The sequence below is a fragment of the Semicossyphus pulcher genome, unplaced genomic scaffold, assembly GCF_022749685.1.
Source record: "Semicossyphus pulcher isolate SPU_LCO1_2020_fin unplaced genomic scaffold, fSemPul1.0.p SCAF_22, whole genome shotgun sequence".
NCBI classification, from domain to species: domain Eukaryota; kingdom Metazoa; phylum Chordata; class Actinopteri; order Labriformes; family Labridae; genus Semicossyphus; species Semicossyphus pulcher.
The window spans coordinates 3,562,710-3,587,066 of NW_027211696.1; the positions used below are offsets into that span (position 1 = coordinate 3,562,710).

At 40.5% G+C, this 24,357-nt stretch overlaps 1 protein-coding gene across 1 annotated transcript; it reads right to left on the reverse strand.

Annotated features, from left to right (window-relative positions):
- Positions 1-533: 533 nt before the first annotated feature.
- On the reverse strand, positions 534-7,604 carry LOC138602116 (syntaxin-2-like). The gene is made up of 9 exons (XM_069673509.1): positions 7,582-7,604; positions 7,224-7,277; positions 7,037-7,136; positions 4,526-4,600; positions 4,011-4,084; positions 3,737-3,845; positions 2,635-2,708; positions 1,615-1,752; positions 534-1,520 (listed from the first exon to the last, which is right to left on the reverse strand). The coding sequence occupies exons 2-9, from the start codon at positions 7,266-7,268 to the stop codon at positions 1,317-1,319; spliced, it is 819 nt and encodes a 272-aa protein (XP_069529610.1). The 5' UTR covers positions 7,269-7,277; positions 7,582-7,604; the 3' UTR covers positions 534-1,316.
- Between the last annotated feature and the right edge of the window lie 16,753 nt (positions 7,605-24,357).

Sequence of the window (24,357 nt, forward strand, 5' to 3'; positions counted from 1 at the left end):
AGCAGGCATAATGGTTACCATGGTCACCTTTAGGGATGCACGATATTATCGGCACGTTATCGCTATCTGCAGATAATGGCTTGAAAATGACATATCAGTAGTGGCAGATATGACATTTTTCTGCAAGCACCACGCTCTTTTCCTCTAGCGTGAACAAGGGTGCAAGATGTCTGTGGTGTGGCAGTTTTTCAAAGTTTCTGAAACGGACAGCAAGGTTGCTATATGCAATGGTTGCTCAGTATCGCTCATGCGAGGAGGGTCCAAATCTCATCATCCAAGCTTAGTCTTAAGTTGTATTCACACATAGTAATAATATCAATTAACATGATGATGGTGCTTGACGCAAAGCTTACCGAATTCTTTCTCTAATATTCAGGGAAATAAGATTTTACAAAATGTCATGGCAATTAGTTTAATTGCTTTTGAAGATATTTCTGGCCAAAAGTGGCGGACTGACGCACTGTGTGGCTAAAAAACACTTAACACCAAAACTTTGAGTCATTCGAGTTGTTTGATAATTGCTTTATATAAAAAGTAAAATACATGCATGCTACAGCTAGGGGACTTTGATTTCTGTACACCAATTGATTTATTTCAGAAGCTTATGTGTAATCATTACAATTACACCGGTTAGACATTATGCACAGTGGCATTAGCATTCATCTCATAGGTTTATTATGGGATTTGAATGGCCTTATTTTAACCTTAAAAACATTTCTCTTTAAATGTCAGACAACATAACAACACATTATACTGCAATAGTTTAAAAAAACACATAGTATCAGACATAAGCACAAGAAGCTTAGTTCAGCAGGACTGCAGAGGAAGGAAGGTAAAAGATCCTTGTTCTTTCTTATGTTGTAATGCCCCCTACTGGCCACTTGGAGGAACACCCACCAACTATGAGGATGTATTTGAGAAAAGATCAAACCAGGAGGTGTTTTGCATCTTAAAGAGTGTTGGATGACAATTCTAACCATTTTTATTTTTAGGAAATGGAATAATCTGAAGTCTGTGAACACTGTGTAACACACATTTAGGGGGATTGAATGCTGCTTTTTACCTTTTAACAGTCCACAGGTTGTCCTCATTTCAAGGCTTGTCCTTCAATCTTGACGCTAGCATTTGACAGGTTTTTATCACAGCAGTCTAAATCAACATTTAAATGATAAATTACAGGTTCCTCATTATCCTTTTGAGGGGGCAGACAGGCACTGCAAAAATAAATCAGATGAAAAGTGTTTTTTCCGTCAGGCACAGGCTTTGATCGAGATCAGGATGTTTGGTGCGGCCGATGTTCAAACAGGCTCAGCAGCTCAGTCATGGTTTACTCCTGAGGTGTTTTGATCAGCAGTTTTAGTATTTGCTTGCCTCCTGAAGGGCTTGAAGAAGCTCGGCAGAGATGCTATCTTGTATGGGTTCTTCTTGTATGCGACTGCTTTGTCGGTTTCTTCTTTGGACACGTCTACATACTTTGCAGCACTCCTCACGTTCTTTTCAATGTTGTTGATCAACTCCCCCTATAAGAAGAAAAAAAAGATCAACAGGTTTTGTTTCCTGGCATTCCTTTATATCCCTCAACATTAGCAGTTTCAAATGAGGCAGCCGTCTTACCTGCATCTCCAACTGCATGGCAGTGTCAGCAAATATCTCGTGCAGCTCTTTGATGCTGGACTCCAGGCAGAGGATGTCCTGATGACGAGATTCGATCTCACTCAGAACCTGGCTTGAAATCCGAGAGTTGCAGTTGATCTGAGAAAGAAAACACCAGTGGATTTTAAAATCATCATTGAAGGAGCTTCACAGTCCATTGTTTTGTATTGATATGCAAGTGATCGACAACAAAAACACTACAGTTGATTTCTCTAATTATTTCACAGCTTTGTTGAATATTCATTTCTGATTGGTCAGTTATATGGTATGGTATTTCTATACAGCAGACAGCTGCATATGAAAGGAAAACAGCACCATGGTAATTGTTCCATAAAATGTGAGTTAGCAAATTAGACACATTTTTAGTAGGCTACAGAGGTCACCATTGCAATGGACGCACTTCCTACTGTAGAATTTAATCTGGTCTAATATTCTAGCACATCAGCAAGATCATTTCCAAATCAATGTTAAGTAAATATTAGTTTATCTGGAAAGTAGCTGTGTAATAAGTCTGATAAAGTACAGTGAGTCGGGTTTTTTCTGCCATAACAACCTACTGTTGTGCATTAACCTTCACCCTAACCAGGGTTTCCCATACATAGACTTTAATTGGGCTGGCCGCCAAAGTATATTTGGCGACCCATTTTAGCATTTTTGCCATCCACAATCAATTAACTAGTGGCAGTGGGCAATCTCCTCTCGCTCTAGCCCCTCCCCTACCTGTGTGTTCTGATATTGCGGGGAGGTTTCACCGACTGAAAGTCACACATGCTCTGCAAAGAAACAGGGAGGGAGACGCACACGCATATATTGTGTTGAAGACCCACAAACGGTGGATATTTTTCAGGCACGGACCAGGTAGACCCTTTTTATGCTGACAGGTAATGCCGGCCCTTCCCGCTGGCTACCACCACAAGTATATTTCAGACCTGTGGGAAACACTGTAATTGTATAACCATGCGTGAAAGAAATTCCACTTACATCAGATATAAAGATGGAAAAACAGTCACGGTGCAGCATCTCTTCCAATTCCTCATCTGTAGTCACCTTATCAACTAAAAAATAAAGAGAAAACAGAAGAGTTCATTGTTTTTTCAGCAGGTTACTTTACATAAAATACATTATATTAAACTGATGTGCACAAACTTAAATTCACAGATGTCTTCAAAGGCACAGCAAATACTTTATAAATGAAAAAACAGGAAGTGTGTGCTGCCAAGGCAGAAAAAGCATGAAATAACCTGCATTCATGGATGTTCACCACTGGATGGCGTAATTACACCACTGCTACTCTCTGGCTGAGTTTGAAATGCCAGACCATACGTGCAGTACACACTGATTTGGCCAAAATGTAGAATTCAGTATGCAAACAAATGCAACATTTACAGTATGCCAAAAATACCTGGATGTCGTACTGATTCAGAAAAAATCCCCAGTATGAATCGGACCAGTCTACCTCGCCTACTGTGTCCCACAATGCAATGCGCTGGAACGTCACAACAGCAGTTGAAATGGCAGATGGCAGCAGAAGAGCAGAAGGAGGCGCTATAGCTAAAGAAACAGCTTTTTGCTATTGGTGGGCTATTGTTTACTTTCGCCTTCCTAAACCGGAAACTGGCGCCTGGCGTTGCATACAGCAAAATAAATTTGAACAGGTATGTACTACATACACTGCTGAACGCAGTCTGCCGTATGTAGTATACAGTATACAGTATGGCATCTCGAACACAGCCTCTGCTTCTGCTCGATTCTTCCTAACCAAAATCAGTCAAGATTTACACACTGTTTGAAATGTGTTTGAAATCTGAATGTTGAGCTTCTTGTCCTTTTTTTTTTAAATACATTTTTTAAATAAATAAATAAATAATACATCCCCAAAATAACAACAAGTATGTGAACACATTGCTGCAGGTTTTCCTAATCATAAAGAGGAAGATATCGCAGGAGAGGCTTTCTCCCTAAAAAAAAGTGACTGTACTGGCCTGATAAGATCCTTGTCTAAGTCCATTTACACCACACTGAGCAAAAAAGGGAGGAGGAACAAGTGTTTACATTTTGGTTCCATTTGTTTTTGGCAACTCACCAATCTCCAGCTGTCTCTGAATCTGTGCTTTGCATTTCTCTCTGAAGCTGATTTGGGCCTCGTGGTAGCCCCTCATGACGTCAGCAAACCAGCGAGTCAGATGAGAGTGCTGGTAAAAGGCAGTCAACAATTTTATATCAGATTACTGAACCTGAATTTAAATGTTAATAATTTATCAATGAAGTTGTTGCGAAAAGACTGGAGGATGTGATAAAGTGAGAGCAGATCATCGTATACACATGGCTTCTTACAGGAGATATGAACGATACCACACCTGGTTTTTGTGAATCCTGTGGATTACTGAAGCACTTTGACTGATCTCATCTGCAGGCAAGTCCTTCTGCATTGCTGGAAAAACACATAAGACAGATCTAATATGAACAAACAGAAAATATGTCATTAAACACATTTTTCAAAGCAACTTGATGCATGCAGTTATAAAAACCATGTTGGTGTAATTACAGAAAATTCTCTGCAACTTCTGAGTGTTTCTACAATCTTTGTAGGTGTTCACTTATAACCAGTAGAGTGGAGTACAGTAGCCTCCCTTCTCTATCCATTTGCAAGTCAAATCTCATGTTATGAGCTGTGTTACCCTTAGATATAGAGGAAGTGTGTAGTGCTGCATAGTTCCTCCGTATTGTCTCAAACACTGCCACATTATAACATAACTTTGCACAATGAAATCTGTTACATCTGCACTAGTTGTTTTTCCTTTAAACTACACTGTGAGTCGAATAAATAAATATCTACTGTGCGAGATCACATTGTGCAAAACACTTTTCTCACTTTTTAACTTGGCTCGGACGAGGTTGGCATTCTTCTTGGTCTCGTTGTTCAGCTGCTCCAATTCTTTCTTGCTTCCTAAAAACACCATAACCAGTTCAAGAGAGAGAATAATATCAGCGAACTATGTGGTGTATTTCATCATTATGTTTGGGTTCTATATGCATTTCGCATTTTTTGGATTAATGAATTTGACTTTTATATTTTCTCAAAATATCCGTAACCAGCAAACTTATGCTGAATTTAAACAATGGCAATTAAACCAGAACATTCCTCAGTAATGTAGAAACCTGTTGGCATCTGTTACACATGTAAGGATTGTGGATGTAAAATTGTTATCATCACTGTTTAGGATCATATTTACTGTATGCAGGCTATTTAGCTTTATCAATATATAAACACGTTTAAATTCTATACTCAATTTAAACAGACCTCTGAAGTTTCATCAAAAGCTCAGAGTGAGATTTCATCTGTTCAGGCCGTAGTGACTCAAAATTTTGTAGTTTCGCCCCAGAGGCCCCTCAGCCCCACCCAATTATTTTTGCTATTTAAAAACTAGTTAAATTTTTCATACTGTTCATAATTGACAAGCACAAATAGGAATGAAAACAATAGGCTAATTTGATAAGACAAATTGAATCAGCTGATTAACTGTTTTATTTTACATTTTAAGATGAACAGACAACACTTTGACCCCAAATGAGCCCCTAGAAAACAGAATTCAATTAAAAAGGTATTCAAACATCATGAACCGTATAAGAAATATAACATATAATGTATAATATTACATAATATAATTTATCAAATATACATTCAAACATGAGATCTGCCTCTTACCTGCGACCAGTCCTACCTTACACTACCACTATTACATTTTGTTAAACATACAATATCAGGAATCAATATATTGATACCAATATATTTATATGAATCTATACTATTTTTCCTTCTTATCACCCCTCCCCTTTTCCTCTCTTTGTCCTTACTCTATGCACACACAACACTAATTCAACACACACACCACACACAAAATCTGTTGTAAATGTAACTGTACCGTATTTCGCACACTGAGTACTACAGTTGGCTAATTGAAGTTAGCAAATGGTAGCCAACTGCAAACCTCTGCTAGCCGTCTAAATCGATGGCAAACTTTCTGTTCAATCAATCACTGCAGAGGTGGCAAAAGTACTCACACTCTGTACTTAAGTAGAAGTCCTGATACTTGTGTAAAAAAAGACCCTGGTAAAAGTAGAAGTACTGATTCAACTCCTTTACTCAAGTAAAAGTAAAAAAGTACACGCTCTGAAATTTACTTCAGTACAAAAGTAAAAAGTAAAAATGATTTTTTTATGTCAATTATACACAATACTTGTTTTGATAACTTGGCAAAATGAGAAACTAAAAATTAGTGCTGTCAGTCGATTAAATTCATTGTGATTAATCAGTTTTAGGCTTTGATTAATCACGATAAATTGCCTTTGAAAAATACTCCTCATCCATGCAAATTACCAGTTACTTGACTAAAAAGTTATTGAATTACTTAATAAATTACTCCATGTAAAAGTGATTATTACTGTATAAAATTAAGTTTTACATCAGTTTAAATATTTGCTTTAATTTTATCATTAAAGTGCACTATACAATTATATTATTTTAGCCTACCTAAATTTTCTTTTTCTAGAATTTGCATTTGAACACACCATGGTGACTTTTTTCGTTTACCGTCGCCTAATGGTCATTTTTCTGAGCCGACCTTGAACACATCCTAATATAACCTTATGGCTCCTCGTTTAGTTCGCTAATTAGCTTTTATTCTGCGGATTTCAACACGGATAACTATTTTTAACTAACGGGACTTGCTACAATGTTTGAGTGCACTTAAGGAGGCTGCTTTAAGCAGACGACCTGACCTGTCCTGCAGCAGCAGCCAGAGGTGACAGAGCTGTTTTATCCACAGACAGTAAAGGCAACGTGACTCTACTGGAGATAGAAATTACTGAACAGACTGAAGGCTGCTGAAGACTGACTGGACCGCAGCTTCCTGTTTACCTGATGCTGTCAGTCATTGCGGTGCTGTAATGTAATGAAAAGTCCGTATGTCTCTGATCATTGTTTTCTGATTGGCAGTTGGGCGCTAACTCGGGATAGTATGAAGTCAGTGCAGAGGTCTCACTCCCCACGTAATTCTGTGTTGTGCATTTCAGCGTGAGAAATACCATGTGTGGTGTGAGACCGTGAGAACTGGCTTAAATGCGTGAGTCTCACGGCCATTGCGTGAGACTTGAGACCCCTGAATTTAAATATGATCCTACAACCAAGCACAGGTGTGTTTGTCAAAGGCTGTTTGTGTCTGTTGCTCCGTTTGTCTTTTCAGTGTTGTGTGCCCTGGAGGAGGGGATCAGCACAACAGGAAGGAATCAGTTTTTTTTACTTCTCTGTCATTTGATAACTTGTGTAGGTCATGGGGAAATATGCACTTCTAACTTTGATGTTGAGGCTCGATGCTGCACCTACTCTTGTCTTGGTTTGGATTGGAAAGGATGGCGCCTTGTCTCTTCTCCACCTCCTCTGCTTGACAGGAGATCTTTTGAATGAGGCTTCTAACCTCCCCCACCTACACACCGAGAGATAAACACAAACACAAACACTGTGTTACTAGATAAGAGAAGACGACAACAAATAGAAGCTTTGAGAAGTTTACCTTAGTGAAGAAAGCCTCCATGTTAGTCTCTGCTGCAGCTGTCATATCACGCTGCTGTTAATAACAAAACAGGAAATTGTCAGGCTAAAAATGCCCACCTGTTGCTCCACATAAATATTAAAACATGGATTATTTGAAAGTAGGGCATTATATCCGCTTTAATACGCTGCTGCGATAAGCAATACTAGCTAGATGTATGAGCCCTCACGCGACGATAAGTCTTTTAACTTCCTTGAACTGTTGCTGATAAATACTAACGCCTGCCATGCTCCCCGCTTTCTTATAACAAAAACGCGTAACACATCCTGGATATTTCTGTTACTTTCGGTATTGACGTGAAAACTCGACCTCTACCTACCGTGTGTACCCTCCTGAGCTTAGCTGAACCCACCTGCGTGTGTAATAAAGTGCACGTGCACGCATGCGCGTAACTGTCAAAACGTGCAAACAAAGAAGCTATCCGCCACCTGTCCGTTTACGATAAAGGTACATAGAGCAGGTAAAACGAGTGAAACATTTGTTTACTGTCTGAGAAAGTGAACCAGTTGAGGCTTTTTTAATGTAGCAAACGCCTCAGTTTAATGTGTTTGAAAGCTACACAGCTCGATTAAAGTCCTCCTGATTAGACTTGTTAGCTTAATATTCCTTCGTCTATGTTAAGCCTTCACATAAATGCTCTTGGTTTGGTTGATTCCAGAAAATTCTAATCATTTCACTGTGTCTTCAGGGTCCTGCTGTTTCTGCATGCTGGCTCACAGTTATAGCTTTGACGTTTTTAAAAATGCAGCCACTCGTGTTATTACTTCTATTTCTGGGGATAATAGGCTGTGGGTGAGTTTTGTAGGGCATTGTCCCTTACAAATACATAAATAGGCCCTATGGTACAGTAAATTAAGCCACATCAGAGTCCTTAAAGGGTAACAAATTAATCTCTTTATTGTCGTACAGTTACTTAACATCTCTTACTTTCCACATGATCACGCAACAGTGCCAAACCAGGCAGCAGGATCTCTTCCTACCTTTATTTGTACGGTTCATTTGATGGTAAACATTTAAGTCAACGGTCCTTGCTGCTCTGCTGTTGCTTGAACTGTAACAGGCCTCAGACCTACTACAGCGCAGTTTGCACAAGTGTGCTTAATTGCACCAATTATGTCATCTGGAAAATGATGGGTGGGAGTTCTTGTTGTGGGTAAATGCATATTTATATGAATCACATGAAGAGACTTATAATCATTTCATTAACAAGTTGCTTAAAAATGTGATCTATTACTAAGGCACATATGTTTATGGTGTCTGTATAAATGAGGAACTCTGGTAAAATATAGGTCCTTAGATATAGTTATACATTTTTGCACCCTCTGTACATTGCACTAAAAGCTCACATGTATAAACTTCCCCGCGGGACTTCAGAACGAGACTTCTCCTTAAGTGAGACTTCTTTTTCTGATGACACATGTTACTCTTTTAAAAAAGGATAATCTTTGTAGGGATCATATCTGTAATGTTGTCAGACACCTGGAGTAACAATCTGATCAATCAGTGGCAAAAACAAGCACTTTAGTGGACGTACTTTGATCAGGCGCACTTACCCCAGGGGATTATGTTGCAGCCATTGCGGCCGTATCGCAGCTAAAGCGGAGGTCATCTACTGGACCGATTCCAAAAGTTTTTGGTCCTATGAGTCATTTTGACACCCAAATTTGTAAAAAAAATAAAAATAAAAATAAAAATAGAGCACAGGTTTAAAAATACCAAACTTCTCCTTTAAGCTAATTGTGATGTGAGTGAAACAATATCACAAATGATGTGAGCCAAAGACATAATTGAATCTGATAACGCAAATTCAGTTTTGAAATGCACTGCTCGTTTTCTATAACCATCTGATCTTTCCACATTGTCTGTTTTTAGTGCACTGCCTGTGCCGTCCTCTGCCTCCTTGCAAAGGTGAAAATGAATTGGTGCTGGGAGACATGGAGGGATCACTGCATCTGCATTTTTCATCAGTCAAAGATTCTGCAGAGAATCGGCTTCATCTGAAATAACAAACCCCTCCCTGGCCTTTTCACATGAGTGACACACACAGCCCAAAGCTTCTGTCTCAAATCAGAAGTGCTGCTTTTCATAAATAATTCAGTGTGTGCTGGTGGGTTCTAAAGAGCTTCTTGGTTTCTCAGTGCATGGTACAACACCTTCTGTTATGTTTCCAGTGGCTATGAGCGAAGAGGGCTTTGGTTTTTTTAAAGACAAATGCTAGTGTTTTTTTTAATATGACATGATTTGTGCAAAGTTTGATATTTCAAATAAAACCATCTATCTTGTTTTTTACTCACACACATTTTGAAAGTCACATTTAGAACTGTACTGACAGTTATCAGGGTGTGGCAGGATGTTTGCTCGCTAACTGACATTATCTCGTAGTCAAGCACCTGTTCAACCGCTTCATTTACTATCTCTGTCTCTTAAAATGTATTCTTGGTGCAAGGTGGAATAACATGCAAAGTGAGTGAGGTACTATTCTGCAGTTTAAAATTTCATACCTTTTTATAAATCCCCATTTTAGCGTTCCAACACAGGCTTGGCCGTGGGGATTTATATACTTCATATGCACTGAAGAAAATATGGAAATCATGACCTTTCATACTTTAGACACCATTCAACTGGTATGTGAGAAACCTGACATACATATACCTGAACACAACACCTACTCTGACCTATGAAAGATGCTCTGACTCAGATGTGATGTCTTGAACACATGAATTCAACATGAAAAAAACAACCTTGCACTCGCTGCACCTCTGTGCGTGCTGCCCTTCAGACTCCAGTTTTTATACATGTAATATTTATCGAGGGAAGACCTGGAAACGTTTCCCTTCAGAGGAAGCGTATCCACTCTGGTATCTCTTGGATTTAATATATTTTTGATGTGAATGAAAGTTTTATTTCATTTTATTAATTGATGCATTTCTGTCTTCCTGCCACTAGAGGTAGCTTTAACACCAGAATCTGGAGCTTCTTTGCCTTAAAGTATGATAATACATTCCTGTATCAGCACTTTAGTACAGTTCAGTTTTGGTTGGCTCAAGTTTTGCGAGAGCTCCACATTTAATAATGAGTGTAGAATACTGTTTGGAATTTCAACAGATAAGAAAAGCACAGTGTCCAGATCAGGAGGTGGTTTACTCTGAGTCAGCAAAGGAAACAAGATTTGTTTGTGATGACACAACATATATTACACCGTTATATTACTCTTTATGAAAAAAAAAGTTGTATGAGGCATAAACTAAAACAACTATGGTTTTTCATAGTTGGTCACTACTCACATTCTCCGACAGACCCTGGGCCCACAAACACCTGCAGCTCCTCACACAGGTAATTCCTTTTTTGGCGAGTCTCCCGTCGAGGCAATAATGAGCTTCTAATTACTAATTAGCAGTCAGTCCAGTCCGTAAAGCTAAAACAGATGTACCAGCCAGCTCTGTCTTCATCCCTCTCCCAGCCTTACATACAAAACAATATGCCTCTGTGGGATAACAGTGATGTTATAACACAGCATTGTAATGCATGGGCTGGGGGAACTCCTTCACAGAGCGCATCTGTAGAAGTGTCACTCTGAATAAGCTCAGAGACGGGCCTGCTCTCCTGGCAAGCTGAGCAAAGAGACTACGAGTCGCTGAAATAGAGATGAAGTTCTTAACATGAGGAATAAAGCTATATAAAAAGCTTACTTTTGTTGTGTTGAATAATGATCGAGTAATCCAAAGCCTTCGCATTCTTAAGTGTCCTTATGCTCACAGAATAACACTGGACGATGTATATAATGACAAGTAGGATACACTGAGCAGTGATTTGCATACACTAAATAAAAGCTGGTTTTCAGTTGCTGTCTGGGAAGGTCTTAAACCTCTATCTCTGTCAAGTAAAGCTTTTGGTTGTTAAAAAATAAAATAAAAGGGCTCAATCAGCAAAAAATATTATGCATAAAAAGCAGTGGTGGGTGAAGTACCTGAAAGCCATTGAGTAAAATTACAGATCAAACCAGAGGAAGATTTTGCTTGAAGTAAAAGTCAGCTACTCTACTATTACTGGAGTAAAAGGCTTAAAGTATCTAATATTTACTGTACTTAAAGTGATAATCTAGAAGATTTTCATTGAAATAAATGTCTGTTAAGTCACCATCTATCGCTGAATGAGGTAACACGATGGTGATTGATCCTGTGGCCCACTGATGAAAGCCTTTGCATTTGCAGTATTATGGACTGGGTGTCTGTGGCGACTTTCACGGAAAAAATCACAAGCGGCGCCCAGTTAGTGACGTGTTTTCCATCACCCAGCATTGGGTGGTCTGCCAGACAGTGTAGGCGGAGCTAAGTGGCTGCTTTTCCGCTCTCTGCAAGTGTTGCAAGTAAACAATAATCCACTATGGCTGAACACTCAAAGAAAAGATCGATCACTACAGATACAACTTCAAACATAAGTGAAAATCCAAAGAAAAAGAAACAAATTAAACGCTCAGATGAAGGCAAACAGTCTAAAAAAAGAAAGCGACTGTCAGCGAGGAAAATCAAATTACAACTGTTACAGAGGGAGCCAGCTGTAGACATCTGGTTAAATTGGGAAGTGTCCTCCCTTTATTGTTGTATGTCACCAAAGTTGCTGCACAAGAGAGTGAAACTGAAACCTTTCAGATTGAAGCTTTAAATATCAAAAGTGCTTGTATGATTTTAATTGTACTTAAGTATTGAAAGTACAAGTAAATTATTTAATAAAAAATATTAATAAAATAAAGTTTGAGAATTATGAACTTTATTTTTATCTGTAAACATCTGTAAAATTGAGTCGCTTGAAGTAAAACAAGATCTTCACAACTTGAAGGGGTGTTCTTCGACCCGTTCCTCTTCGTCACCACCGTCACAGTTGCTGTCTCGGCCTTCATCATGCTGGACTTGATTTAAAAGCTGCGGCTTTGAAATCCAGTGTTGCACGTTTGCACTTAATTTACCTTCTTTTTTTTTCTTCCTCTTCTTTGATGTTTTTACACCAGTTGGCATCCATAATGTTGCATCACTGGTACCCTCAGTCTTTAACCGCTCAGTGTGTTTTCAGAAAGAAACAATCATTAGACCAACAAATATGTCCAGATTTAATTTTGAGTAATGAAGACTTTAAGGGAAATGTGTCGGGGTAAAAGTGGAAGTTGACAGAAATATAAAAACTGAAGTAAAGTACAGATACTTCCAGAAAATACTTCAGTACTGTAATGAAGTTCTATTACTTGGTCACATTAAACCATTGATAAAAAGCAAGGTATCACTTTATTTTAACCCCCCTTTTGTATTATATTAACGTTATTATAACATATACATATTATATAGTTAAAATGACTGCTGCTATGAAGCATCAAATAGGAATGATTTATTGTACAGTCTAGCAAAATGCTTTGTAACACACTCTAAGATTGCATCAAAGGTGGCGTTGCATTCATTAAAATAAATCAATAATTAACATTCTTTAAATGTCAGCATATTAGCTTGCAAGTATGTGGGAGGTTAAAATAAAGTGATCAATAAAGAATAGAAGAAAAAAAACAGACAATTTCACTAACAGTAGCCGGCGGTGTCCCCGGGGGGAGTGTAACCCCTGGACCTTTCATTGTGACGCCATGATCTGCCGGTGGAGCAGCGCAGGACCAAACCTTTACTTGTTAACAGTTTTAAATATAAATCAATAATGCATGTTAGCTGGCAGGCTCAGCGGTGCTTAACAGTGATTTCTCGGACTGGTACACCCAGGAGCGGCAGACAGGCGGGCAGCTGGGGAGCAATTTTATTCCATCACTGTGGACAACTCCCCCCTGTGAAGACAGAGAGGGACACCAGTGGGACAAGCTGTCTGTGTAGTCAAAGCTGGAGCTTAAATTACATGCATATGGTTCAAACTATCACCTGGACATGAACTGAAATCCTTTATATACCATCCTTCAGGCCCCAATTGAATATTATTATAGAGGGCATACGCTTTAAAAGATACATTCAAGCTCTGTTTCACTACTCCTTGCACATGCCACCTCCTGACTCCTTTTTACAATTTTTCAATGAGAAGTTTCAAATGGTATTAAAACGCCATTAGAAGACATACATGGTGATTTCGGCCATGGCACCAGTTAACTGTGGGCCGGATATAAGCCTCTCCGCATGAACCATCTAATTACCCAGGCAGGCAGGGGTAGAGGTTTACGCTCAGTGCAATCCAGCTTAATTGCGTTTTCACTTTCATGATTAAAAGCTGCATCTGATATAATCATGTAGCGCTCGGTGGGCGGAGTGGAGCATTAACACTGTCAGGGTGATTCGTAGTGGGCCTGTATGATTGCACGACCTCCAACAAGGCTTCACTGTCTTCCAGTGGTAAATATAAGTCAGGGATGTTCAAAGGATTCCAGAGTCATTTGTGATAAGGTGTGGTAATACATGTTAATGTTTTATATTACTCTTGTCTGCTTTTACCTCAGTTATTGACTTCCTATATTTCCCAAAATGACCTCCAGCAACTCAAAGAGAAGTCAGCCAGACAAGGGAGCGACAGTTTCCAGGCGAGACAAAGCACATCCCGCCCCTAAATATAACCTTTTACAGCTGCATTATGGATGGATAATTGGATATATCTGGTCCCTTTATGATGGATTTTTCTCTGTGTGATTCTTAAATGTCAGACAAGAAAAATAAAACAAGGGAAAAAGGCGTTACTGTTTGATTATCTCCGGGGGGAAGAAAACAAGATCACATAAAGTAAGGAACATGCCGAAGAATAAAATAATAAATCCAGTATTCTTTCACCACACAATAACAGGGTATCAAAATGTAACTTCTTAATGGTACAGTTAATAACTTGCTGTTCTTGTTACATTAAACCATTCTTGTTTAAAAGTGATAATTCATTTGATTTTCATTGAAATAACACAAGGTGAGGTAACGAGGTAACCCAATGGTGATTGAGCCTATGGCCCACTGACGGGTGTCTGGTGCGATATGCATGGAAAAAATCACAAGCATCACCTAGTAAGTGACGCGTTTCCCATTACCCAGCAGTGGTTGGTCTGCCAGAGAGGCTAGGCGGAGCTAAGCGGCTGCTTTTCCGCTCTCTGCAAGTGTTGCAAGTAAACAGTAATCTACTATGACTGAACAAACAAAGAAAAGATCGATGACTACAGATACAACTTCATAAATAAATAAAATTCCCATCACACTGACAGTTTCATCTTGGCATTGAGGGGAGGGAGGATGCAAATCTGGCTCCTGCAAATTTCTACAGATAATTACTTTAACCCGTCTCCACTTAAATGCTAAATGCTAAATGTTAGACATGATACAGCTCAGTCAAAGTTGCATTTAAACAACTCTAAAACCACCATCAGTGTTGCCAGATGTACGATCGTATTTGTACAATAACCTATGTACGATGTACGATCAGTAATGCCAGAAAAGGCCAAATGTACGATTATTTTGCCCTTTCAAAGAAACCCACAATAACACCTGCCACTCATCGCATCTCTGCGCGAGCACGGCTTGCAAGCAGCTTCCGAGAATGTGCAAGGATTTATGCAGGGATGTGTATGGCCATTTCAAAAACAGTGCCAAGCGTGTGGCACAGCTAAAACAGTTTCAGGAGTTCTGTCATGTTGGGCCTCAACTTTGTGAGCCATCACAGACCCATTGGCTCTCTCTGCACCAAGTTGTCAAGCGAATGTGCACACAGTGGACACTCTGAGGCTCATCTTATCTTCTTACCACATCAACAAGTGTTACAAAAAAGGGTAGCCAACCTACACTTAACTGGTGTTTACCAACCAACAATTGCTAGCTTGGCATTAGCATCGTTGACCACATGCAGCTCTCAATGCTGAATTGCATCCTCACTGAAGCGTTGAGGTTCAATCCAACTTTAAACAAAAGCAGCTAATTCTAAGTGGCTAATGTTAGCATGCTATCTAAGAAGATGACAAGTCCAGAGTTATTGGGAATCTTGCTGCTCCTCTTTTGCTAGAGGCTAACTCCTCGCTACACTCGGTCTCTCCCTGTAACACTGACTCCAAACTGGGAGACATTTAAGGACATTCCGATTTCTCAGTAAGGATGTCTGAACCAGCTTCATGACTCAGTGAACAGGCTGAGGGATGTGTCTCTTGTTTGTGCATCAGGGACTTCAATTGCAGAAGGGGATACATGCATTTAAAGCCAACAAGAGTCAAGAATACACAAACCCAGCACCTACTTTTGTTGAACTACTGAACAGAGGTGACGGCGCTATTTTGGGGAAATGTGTTTAATGAAAATAATTTACAAAGGTAATTTTGCCGCCGAAAGCTTGGCCGTGATGAAAAGAGCTCACCAGATTTCAGTTTGACGCCAGGGAATGCTGTAACAAAGGTTAGGGTTACTTGGGTTTCTCACCTGATCTGGCTCCTGGCGTTCATTGGGTTTCCCTCACCAAACCCCCGCTTAGGTCAGCGGAGATCTTCTCTGAATTTGCAGTCTGTTTCTCCTGAGGGAAATCTTTCGGCTGTTGCAGCGTATTTGTATAACTTACCAACAAAGGAAGATGCATTTCCCATAAGTGATACCTCTCTGCCCGGTCATCGACCTGAATATTTCCTGACTGCAGGGCGTTATAAATTTCATGTCTGTTGATCTAAACTCCATTCTTCATTCTGCGAAGTCGGACAATCATTAGCACGCTGCATTTCACCACACGTCAATTATCACCTGATGGGAAACATTAAACAAAACTCTTTGATTGCTGTTAACACTTAACAGATCCACCCTTGAGAGTCCTTCAGCCGAGCACAACACTGTTCATTAACTTCTCTGTCACTCTTGTGATTGTGTGTTTTGTGGATTAAATTGTGTGCACGGCGGGGCAGAAAATCACTGACACGCAGGAAATTGAGGTTGAACAGACACACAGAGGACACACACGTGCAAGTGTGGGGTTCTCGTCAGGACATGCTAAAAAAGTAAAATAACACAGACTCTAGTTTAACCTCGCGCTGCGCTCTCTTACTTCAAGCCGGCTCCATCGCTTCATACAGACAGACATGAGACTCCTCTCCACCTTTTTCTGACCCTCAAATGTGCAAATGAAGTTTTCTCGAGATTCCTTTCACCTTTACTGAAGAACTCTTCAAGCAGAAAATAAAGCAGCGCTGCTCATTCAGCCGGGATGAATTTTAGGAACAGTTTTATTCAGAGACTGCAAAGCCTGTTCAGCTTCAAAAAGGCAATGAGTCTATGATAGCCTACTGCTTATTAAATCAACTCATTCCACATGACGCATGGTCATTTCCTGCACTAATCGGCAACTAAATATATTTTCAATAAAGTCTAAGATCTTATACATGTTTCCTTTTAAAACCTATGTGCAGTCCAGGTTGCGAAATGCCGAATTTCCCCTCTGGGGATCAATAAAGTACTATCTTATCTTAAAAACAAGGTCTCTGTAGCTGCTCTCTCAGGTTGATATGAATTTTTAATGAATCAAGTTATACGGTCAATGTAGCCTGTGATGTTGTTTACCCAAAAATAAATCAGTTAAATGTTATATTGGTCTGAGTCTCCAAGCCATGCCTGAGGGCAAAGGCTGATATCAACAGCTTTGATGTTCACCTGTCAGACGAAGATGAGGGCTATCTCAATCTTTTTCTCCGGCTGTGGTGCCCAGACTTAAAGGAGCAATTTGCCCACTGTCAATCAAAGCTGGTGTTCTCTGTAATCAATAGAAGCAATAATATTCAAGAACTGGCGCCACAGCTGTGGAGAAAGTTGTACAAACAGCTCGTGGTTTCGCCCATTCTACATTCCTACAACACCCAGCGTGCATTGCGCCCCTCCCTCTGAAAGGAACGGTCACGCGAGATACGCTGGAGTGAATTACTGCCGTTTTCCAGTCGAAGACATTAATCGCTGCAGGCAGTGGCTCAGAGCGGTACAGAATCTGAAATACGACGAGAATATACCGGTGGATTGTCTAAAAAATCTTCAGGTCTGCAGTCTACATTTCAGATGAGACGTGTGTAACGGCGTCCTATTGGAACCTGCTGGTTTTCCTTCTCCTGGTCTTGGTTTTCGTTGCAGGTTGCTGGTGGGCGGGGTTTCGCTGCCCCTGGGAGTGCCTGGCCAGTCTCCCAGGTGCATTTAAGAGCTGCCCGTCGACCTGCACACTCTCTTCTCTTCTCTTCCCTCACTGCTCTGCTCGATCCGGTCCTGCGAGACGCCAGTGCGATCCGCATGGCGAAATGACTTTGTTTAGTTGGCTTCGGCCGTATTTTGTTTAGGTTTCACACCCTACAACAGGCACTATGCACTTTCCATTCATCCGACAGCTGACACACTGACTAACAGACACACCTCATGTCCTTTGTACCTTTCATTCCGTTATTTTGTAATAAATATTTACTTTTGAATTGTTTAAGCCGTGTCAAATGCTTGAACTGTGCTTCTGCGTCCACTTGTTGTCGTCTCCCCCCCACCTCAGCAACCTGGTATCAAAGGAAGCGCTTCAAGAGGGAAAAAGGGAGAGACACAAGGGCACAACAAAAACAAAAACATGCATAGGCTAGGGTTAACTGGCTACAATTAGTGGACTGGAGCTTTGGACAGTGCGTCTGCCACCACATTGTCAGAACCCTTAATATGTCTGATATCCAGCCAGTATGACTGTAACATTAAACTCCACCTAACTAGTCTCTGGTTTGGACACTGCAGAGAATTGAGAAAGTTTAAAGTGTTGTGGTTGGTGTAGATCATCGGAGGCGGGCGTCCTAGATTGAGCAAGTGTAGTTTAGCGAGCTCCCTGGCCTCCGCCAGATGACGTGTTTTACGTCGTCTGGCGGAGGTTTTCCAGGGCCAGAAAAGCGAATAGCGTCCACCAAAGGCACAGCGCCAAATTGCATGTTTTTTCCTACCATAATGGCATTAGCTCCCCATGATAGCATGATAGGACTGAGGTTGGAAATCGGCGAACTGGCCCTTTCATATAAATGTATTTAACTGACAAAGAACACCAACCTGAATCAATGTTTAAAGTAACTGCTAGTCGTAGCCGTACTTTTATACAAGTGGCTCTTTTTTATGTCTGACACCATATATTTAGACCAACACCTCCTTTTATCACTAATCTGATAATAAGTCTCGAGTGTTTCTGGCTGCCACTGTGAGAGTTGCAAATATCAGACCAGGAAAGGAATGTTTGCATGCTCTGGCTTTGTCACAGAAAGCCGTTTTAACATTCAGTGTTTTCTCTCAGGCGATCCGGCTCCCACAGTTTCATTACTTTTTATAACAAGCTGCCAGCGCCATTTATGTAAATGCCTCATGATTTCATCTTTAGCTCAAAACTGCAGAATTTCTGTGCTTTCATTTGGGTTTCAGAGGGACAATGAAGGGACACCGTAGAATAGCTTTGCTTCCGTCTGAGCTCATCGTGAATGGGTCCTGTAATCTATCAGGAACTATTGCAGATGAAGGCTTCAAATGACGAATAGAAGATAGAGGGTGATGATTATAAAGGAGATGAGGAGGAATGACCCATTCTGAACTGTTTTGCATCTCAGGGCTATAAATGTCAGAGCCTGCCTCCTTTTTGTGTAGCTTTGTTTAGCGAACACAACACAGAATTACAACAGGGCACTCGGATCCTAATAGAGGTTTGCAAACAAACGAGGAATAAGAAGGAGAAATGAAGTGTGAAAAGAGAGAAACAAAAGTGAAGGAAACGACACGACCTTGATGACGGGGTGCAAATTTTGTTTTTGGGAGCTTTATTGTGATGCAGATATTTTGTATCTATTTTGTGGTATTGCTCCCACACAGTATGACCTCTCACCAACACCTGGTGTGCTCAACTCCTCCTCTCTCTGCTTCACAAAATCAAGTATGCAAGTACCTGTACACCCCAAAGCTGCAGAATGCTGAACAACTCTTCGGCTTCTTTCTCGCATGTGGAGAACACTGACTGAAATGTTGTCTCCTCAAGTTACACAAAATAAACCTGCAATGTTTGTATGTTCCACCTTTACATACAGTATGCGTATATGAAGGCATTTATTTAGCACATACTGACACAACAGCCAGCATGGGGTCCTAATTCCTGTCAGTCTAAACATGGATAGATGTTGAGGATTATAAAAAAGCTGGCAAAGAACAGCAGCTCCTGAGCTCCTTTCGCAGGAAAAGATAAATCAATTATACACGGACAGATCTGAGCTCTAAATCACAGTGTGACAGCAAAACACTCTGTGGAGTCTAAAACTTACAGCGCATGAAACCTCTGAGGACTTCCCGGGCCTTAAATCTCGTTATTAACACCAAGTGGATCTGATTTTGAAGCATTCCAGTCTTGTTGGCATAATTGGCAAAGCAAACAGCTGCATTTCTAGCAGACGGATAGCCTCCTGTTTTTGTATGCTTCGTAACAAAGCATGACAGATCCTATATGTTTTAGTTTCTGTAGGAGATTTAGGCGCAGTTCTCGTTTTCAGCTGAGGCACATGATTACAGTAAGCCGTGAACTGTGGCTCGAGGCTCCTCTGGTTATTCAAGAATGACTGACTTTGACAAGTTAGGTTGCAGCTAGATGAACCTCGTCGACTCCGGGAAGCATCACTGATCACAGCCATGACAGCACTGAAAGGGAAGTAGAAGTGAAAAGACTGGAAATGTCATCAAAGTGCATAAAATCTACAGGGTGGCTTGAAAAAGGCAGAAGGAAGATTTCCAGTTAAAGTCTAAGTCAGGGAAGGATGTGAACTCTAGATGGCAGACTTGTGTGAAGAGTTTAAACGTGAAACAATTCTGTTTTCAGGCAGAGAAGTGTAGCAGAGCTGAAGATAAACCAACACTAATTACTGTAATTGCAATTGTTTACTTTCGTTACGTGATGCTGATTGAAACCGAGTTTGCCTCCCCCTGAAACCCCATCAGCCTTTCATTTTCTTCAGGCTCCGAATCCCTCCCAGAGCTTCCTGTGGAATGTTAAACATGTTGGATTTTATTTCCCATCCTACTCTCCTGGGTGAAGATTACGCCATAATGTTGCTTCATGATTCTAATCTATTTCTAGCTCCCCTACCTTTAAGGCTTGTGACCGCTTAAGATGAAATGATGTCTGCTCTCTCTAGGACCTCTGATCACAGTTTGTACTGTGTGTCAGCTTCAACAAAAAAGTATAATTCTTTTTAATAAATACCAGAGGCCTTGTATTCTAAAAGATATAAGCGGCATCATGTTTTTTCTTGTATCCTGTATTCAGTTAATAAACAGATCCCTCTGAGGTCCCAGGGTCGTGTCACTGCGTTAGCACCTAAGATAAACAACTGATGTTACAGAGAAAAGATGTGGTCTAACACTGGATCTTCAAGGCTATTAAATTAAATCATCATTTAATTTAGGACATGAACAAAAAAATGTTTTAAATGTTTTTATGTACTTAGTGGTACACGTGACAATTCTAAACAGTAGTTAACAAGTAGCAACTCTTTGAGGCACCCGTAAACAGTTAGGGTTAGCTAAATGCTAATATTAGCATGCCAATATGCTAACAAACTGCTAATCTGATCCATGTGCCACATTTTTATGGGATAGTTTGTATTTTGTGTAGTGGGGTTGTATGAGGTACTTATCTATAGTAAGTGTACTACATACAGTAGGTAACAGTCAGCACGGCCCCTGCCGCAGCTAGCACAGACTGAAATCACCGTTGGTGCTTATTTTTGTTCTGGACTCTTTAAACAAAGAGTGTCCTGATTACCTTATAGATTATACCGTGTTCTGTTGAGTGATAATGATGTTAGATAGCAGGGGCAACATACGCTGAATAATCCAGCTTAACTCTTGCTTAAGAGCAATGCTGTAACCAACCAGGAAAGCTAACGCTAGACAAATACCTGAATGAAACAACTCAGCAAACGACCACAGAAGTTTTTCCCTGTCTCTCTGTTGGCAAGAGTCATCTGTAAAAGTAGGCTATTTCTTCTGTGTTCTCTGGATCATAAAAGTATTCTCTAGTCTCCATCGTAACGAGCAAGCAATCTCGCTGGATTATTTGCCGTTGGTTTTGCATAATCGTCTTGAGAAAAATGATCGGCGCAGATGTGGAGCTGTCTCAGTGTTGCATGTGGAGCGTTGGTGTTTATATTTAGCGGAGCTAGCCACCGCTATCTAACACCATTATCACTCAACAGAACTCGGTGTAACCTATAAGGTAACCAGGACACTCTTTGATTGAACAGTCCGGGAAAAAACAAGCACCAACAGTGATATCTTCAGAAAAGTGAAGTTTGATTTCAGTCTGTGCTAGCTGCTGCACTTTCTGACACAAACAGCTGACATACAGCATAAAACACTTAACGGCATGAAGATCACATTGCATTTTCTTTTATTTGTTCTCTCTGCTACAAACGGCTGACCCAAACAGCTGATCCGACACTGTGCGCTGCATGCATAGGTATACAGGACGGTTATGCAGAGTAAGACATAGTGCCGAGGGAAAGGGCTGTATGAAGTCAATGTGAAGAGGTGCCAAAAAAACAAAATAGAACGTACACTTGAACTGAAATGTTTGTTTGTATGTAGGACTCTTTTAAGTGGCTAAGGACGTGGCACTTTTAGCCCCATCTGCAGCGGCGCTTCACTTAGCTTCCGTGTAGGAACTGCGACCGGCTTCACCTAACAGGGGCCATGCCGACAGTTACCTACTGTACGTATACACTTACTATTAATAAGTACCTCATACAACCCCAGTTCAAAAAATCAGAACCATCCCTTTAATTTAGCCCATTAGCATGTTAATATTAGCCATAAGCACTAAACAGCTGAAGTTGATGCTTTGAAAGTATTCAGTCATAAACAAAGTATGAGACACTTAAATAAATAAAAATTTCAGAGGATCGCATAAGCATTTGTAATTCTCTTTCATGGCAAGGTCTTAAAGTCAGGGAACTCACACTACACTACAGACACATGTACAAGGAATTAATATTAGCTGATATCTGCCTGGTCTAGCTCTAGTTAATACATGTAAAGAGTAGAAATAACATTTTTAAGGGAATGTGATACCGCATTCTGAAAATAAAAAGATCTTTCTGTACCCCATCATTTATTCACTTCGCCTGTAGCACGATGACACAGGCAAGAAACAGAAGATGGACAAAAGGAATTAAATATAGGGAAGAAAGGTAAAGCAAGACAGATGAAGCCGCATTTCCCTGAATGCCCTTAAAACAATACTGCTGAAGATGGGTACGCGAGCATGCAGAGGAATCTCTCAGAAATGTCTCAACCTTTCCCCGCCCACTTGTGGCAGTGTGCACATCTCTTGTGCAGACGTGGGTCCTGCGCTTGTCATTCTTCCCGAAACACGTCGCCTTGATAAATGGTGAGGGCAGGAAGGAGGGTAAGTGAAGATAAAGCAGAATAATTTGTATTCTATTCATTCAAACAGGCAGTTCGTATAGACGACAGACGTGAACGGGAGCCATAACTTTGACACACTAGAGAAAAGCGTGACAAGTTTGAGGAACAAAACTGTAGAAATGTTCACTTGTGGGGCTTCTGGAGCAGGACAAGGCAAACATGGGAATACAAATAAATATTAGGCACTGCTGATCTGTTTTATTTATGAGAGCTGAAACTTTTGTTCCAAACTACTGCAGGAATCAATAAGTAAGGACTAACTTGGACCGTCTATCTCACTTAACTGAAAGAGCCACTGTACTGTCCATGCCAAATGGCCCGGAGCTGTTTACCATCCTTAGAGCTGGAGGAAATGTGTGCAAGATGCTAATTAGGGAATGTACCTTCCTCTAAATTAAAACACGGAGTAAACAATTGGTGTGGGGCCTCTTTGGCTGCTGACCACCTACTAATCCACAACAACGCCAGTTATACATTAACCTCAGTGTACAGTCCAGAGAGGCTTTAACATAGCTTTGCATTCTTTTACGTTCTCGATCACTATGCTAATTTTGTTTTCTGTTCATGTCTCGTTGGTGTTTTAGGGATTTCGGTCTTTTAACAGGTGCCAACAGGCAAAACAAATCCAAAACAGGGGAGGATCTAAATTAAAAGTCAAGTGGCTAAGGATTTAGCACCTCTCCTTAAACACGAACAAACATACACGTCTTATCGTTAGATTTTAAATAATGAAATTGGTATTAACAAAATGCGTGCAGAATAGGATATATCTCAGCATACGTGCCTTGGTTAATTTTACCCCGAGGCCTCTGCGAGACTGAATAAACCTGCATAATGTAGATTGTCTAGACTTAAAAACAACTGTGCGTGAGCCAGACGTAGATGCACAAAGCATCCGATAAGCAGTTCGCATGTGAAGCAGCATCAACGGTGAATGAAAATATTGACAGGAGCCCAGATTAGAAACAATCTCCTTTTTTACGAGGAATTATCTCTGTCAGGCGGCATCGGGTTTCAGGCGGAACAACTCCTGTCAAAACACAAGTTTAGTCACCGGTAGCTGATGATTGGGTCTTTATTCTGGATTTCACACATTCCCTCATGTCTCGGAGGACGTCATTTAGCGAGAGCTGCCTTTTGTCCCCCGCTGACAGGACCGTGATTGACACTCAACCAAAAGATTATGATTTCATCCAAACGCTGACACATACTGTATATCTGCACTGAAGCAAAGACTTTGTGAGTGGAACAAAAAAAGCTAAAGAAAAATGTTACATAAGATTTTTGTTGTGTAATCCACTCTGTTCTCGTGTCAGTCCTTGTATATTTGGCCGACAAACTTTCTGATTGTAATTCACACTTTGTACGAGCGCAGAAATGTGTGGTTCAATCTTCAACATAAAGTGATGTTTAATCTCCCGTGCATATTTGGCTTTGATTGTGTTCTTCTTGCATAAAGGGGGCATTAGGGAGCAGAGACACTGGATTGAAGATGGAAGAGGAAGCTTTGTTCTTGGCAAAGAGGAATCTAAACATTATACGTGTAATATTCAGGGTGCGTGGTGGAGAGGGGTAAAATTAATGCCTGTGATCGTTGAGTGACAGGACTTTGAGCTGTTTGTTTACCGTCCCAATTTGCCTGTAATGTAACAGTGTCAGCAGAATTT

Coding starts and splice junctions, on each gene's coding strand:
- LOC138602116 (XM_069673509.1), bottom strand. CDS start 7,268: ATGACAGCTGCAGCAGAGACTAACATGGAGGCTTTCTTCACTAAG. Junction 4,085..4,525: donor CGTCCGAGCCAAGTTAAAAA/GTGAGAAAAGTG, acceptor GTGTTTTTCCAG/CAATGCAGAAGGACTTGCCT. Junction 1,521..1,614: donor CCATGCAGTTGGAGATGCAG/GTAAGACGGCTG, acceptor TTCTTCTTATAG/GGGGAGTTGATCAACAACAT.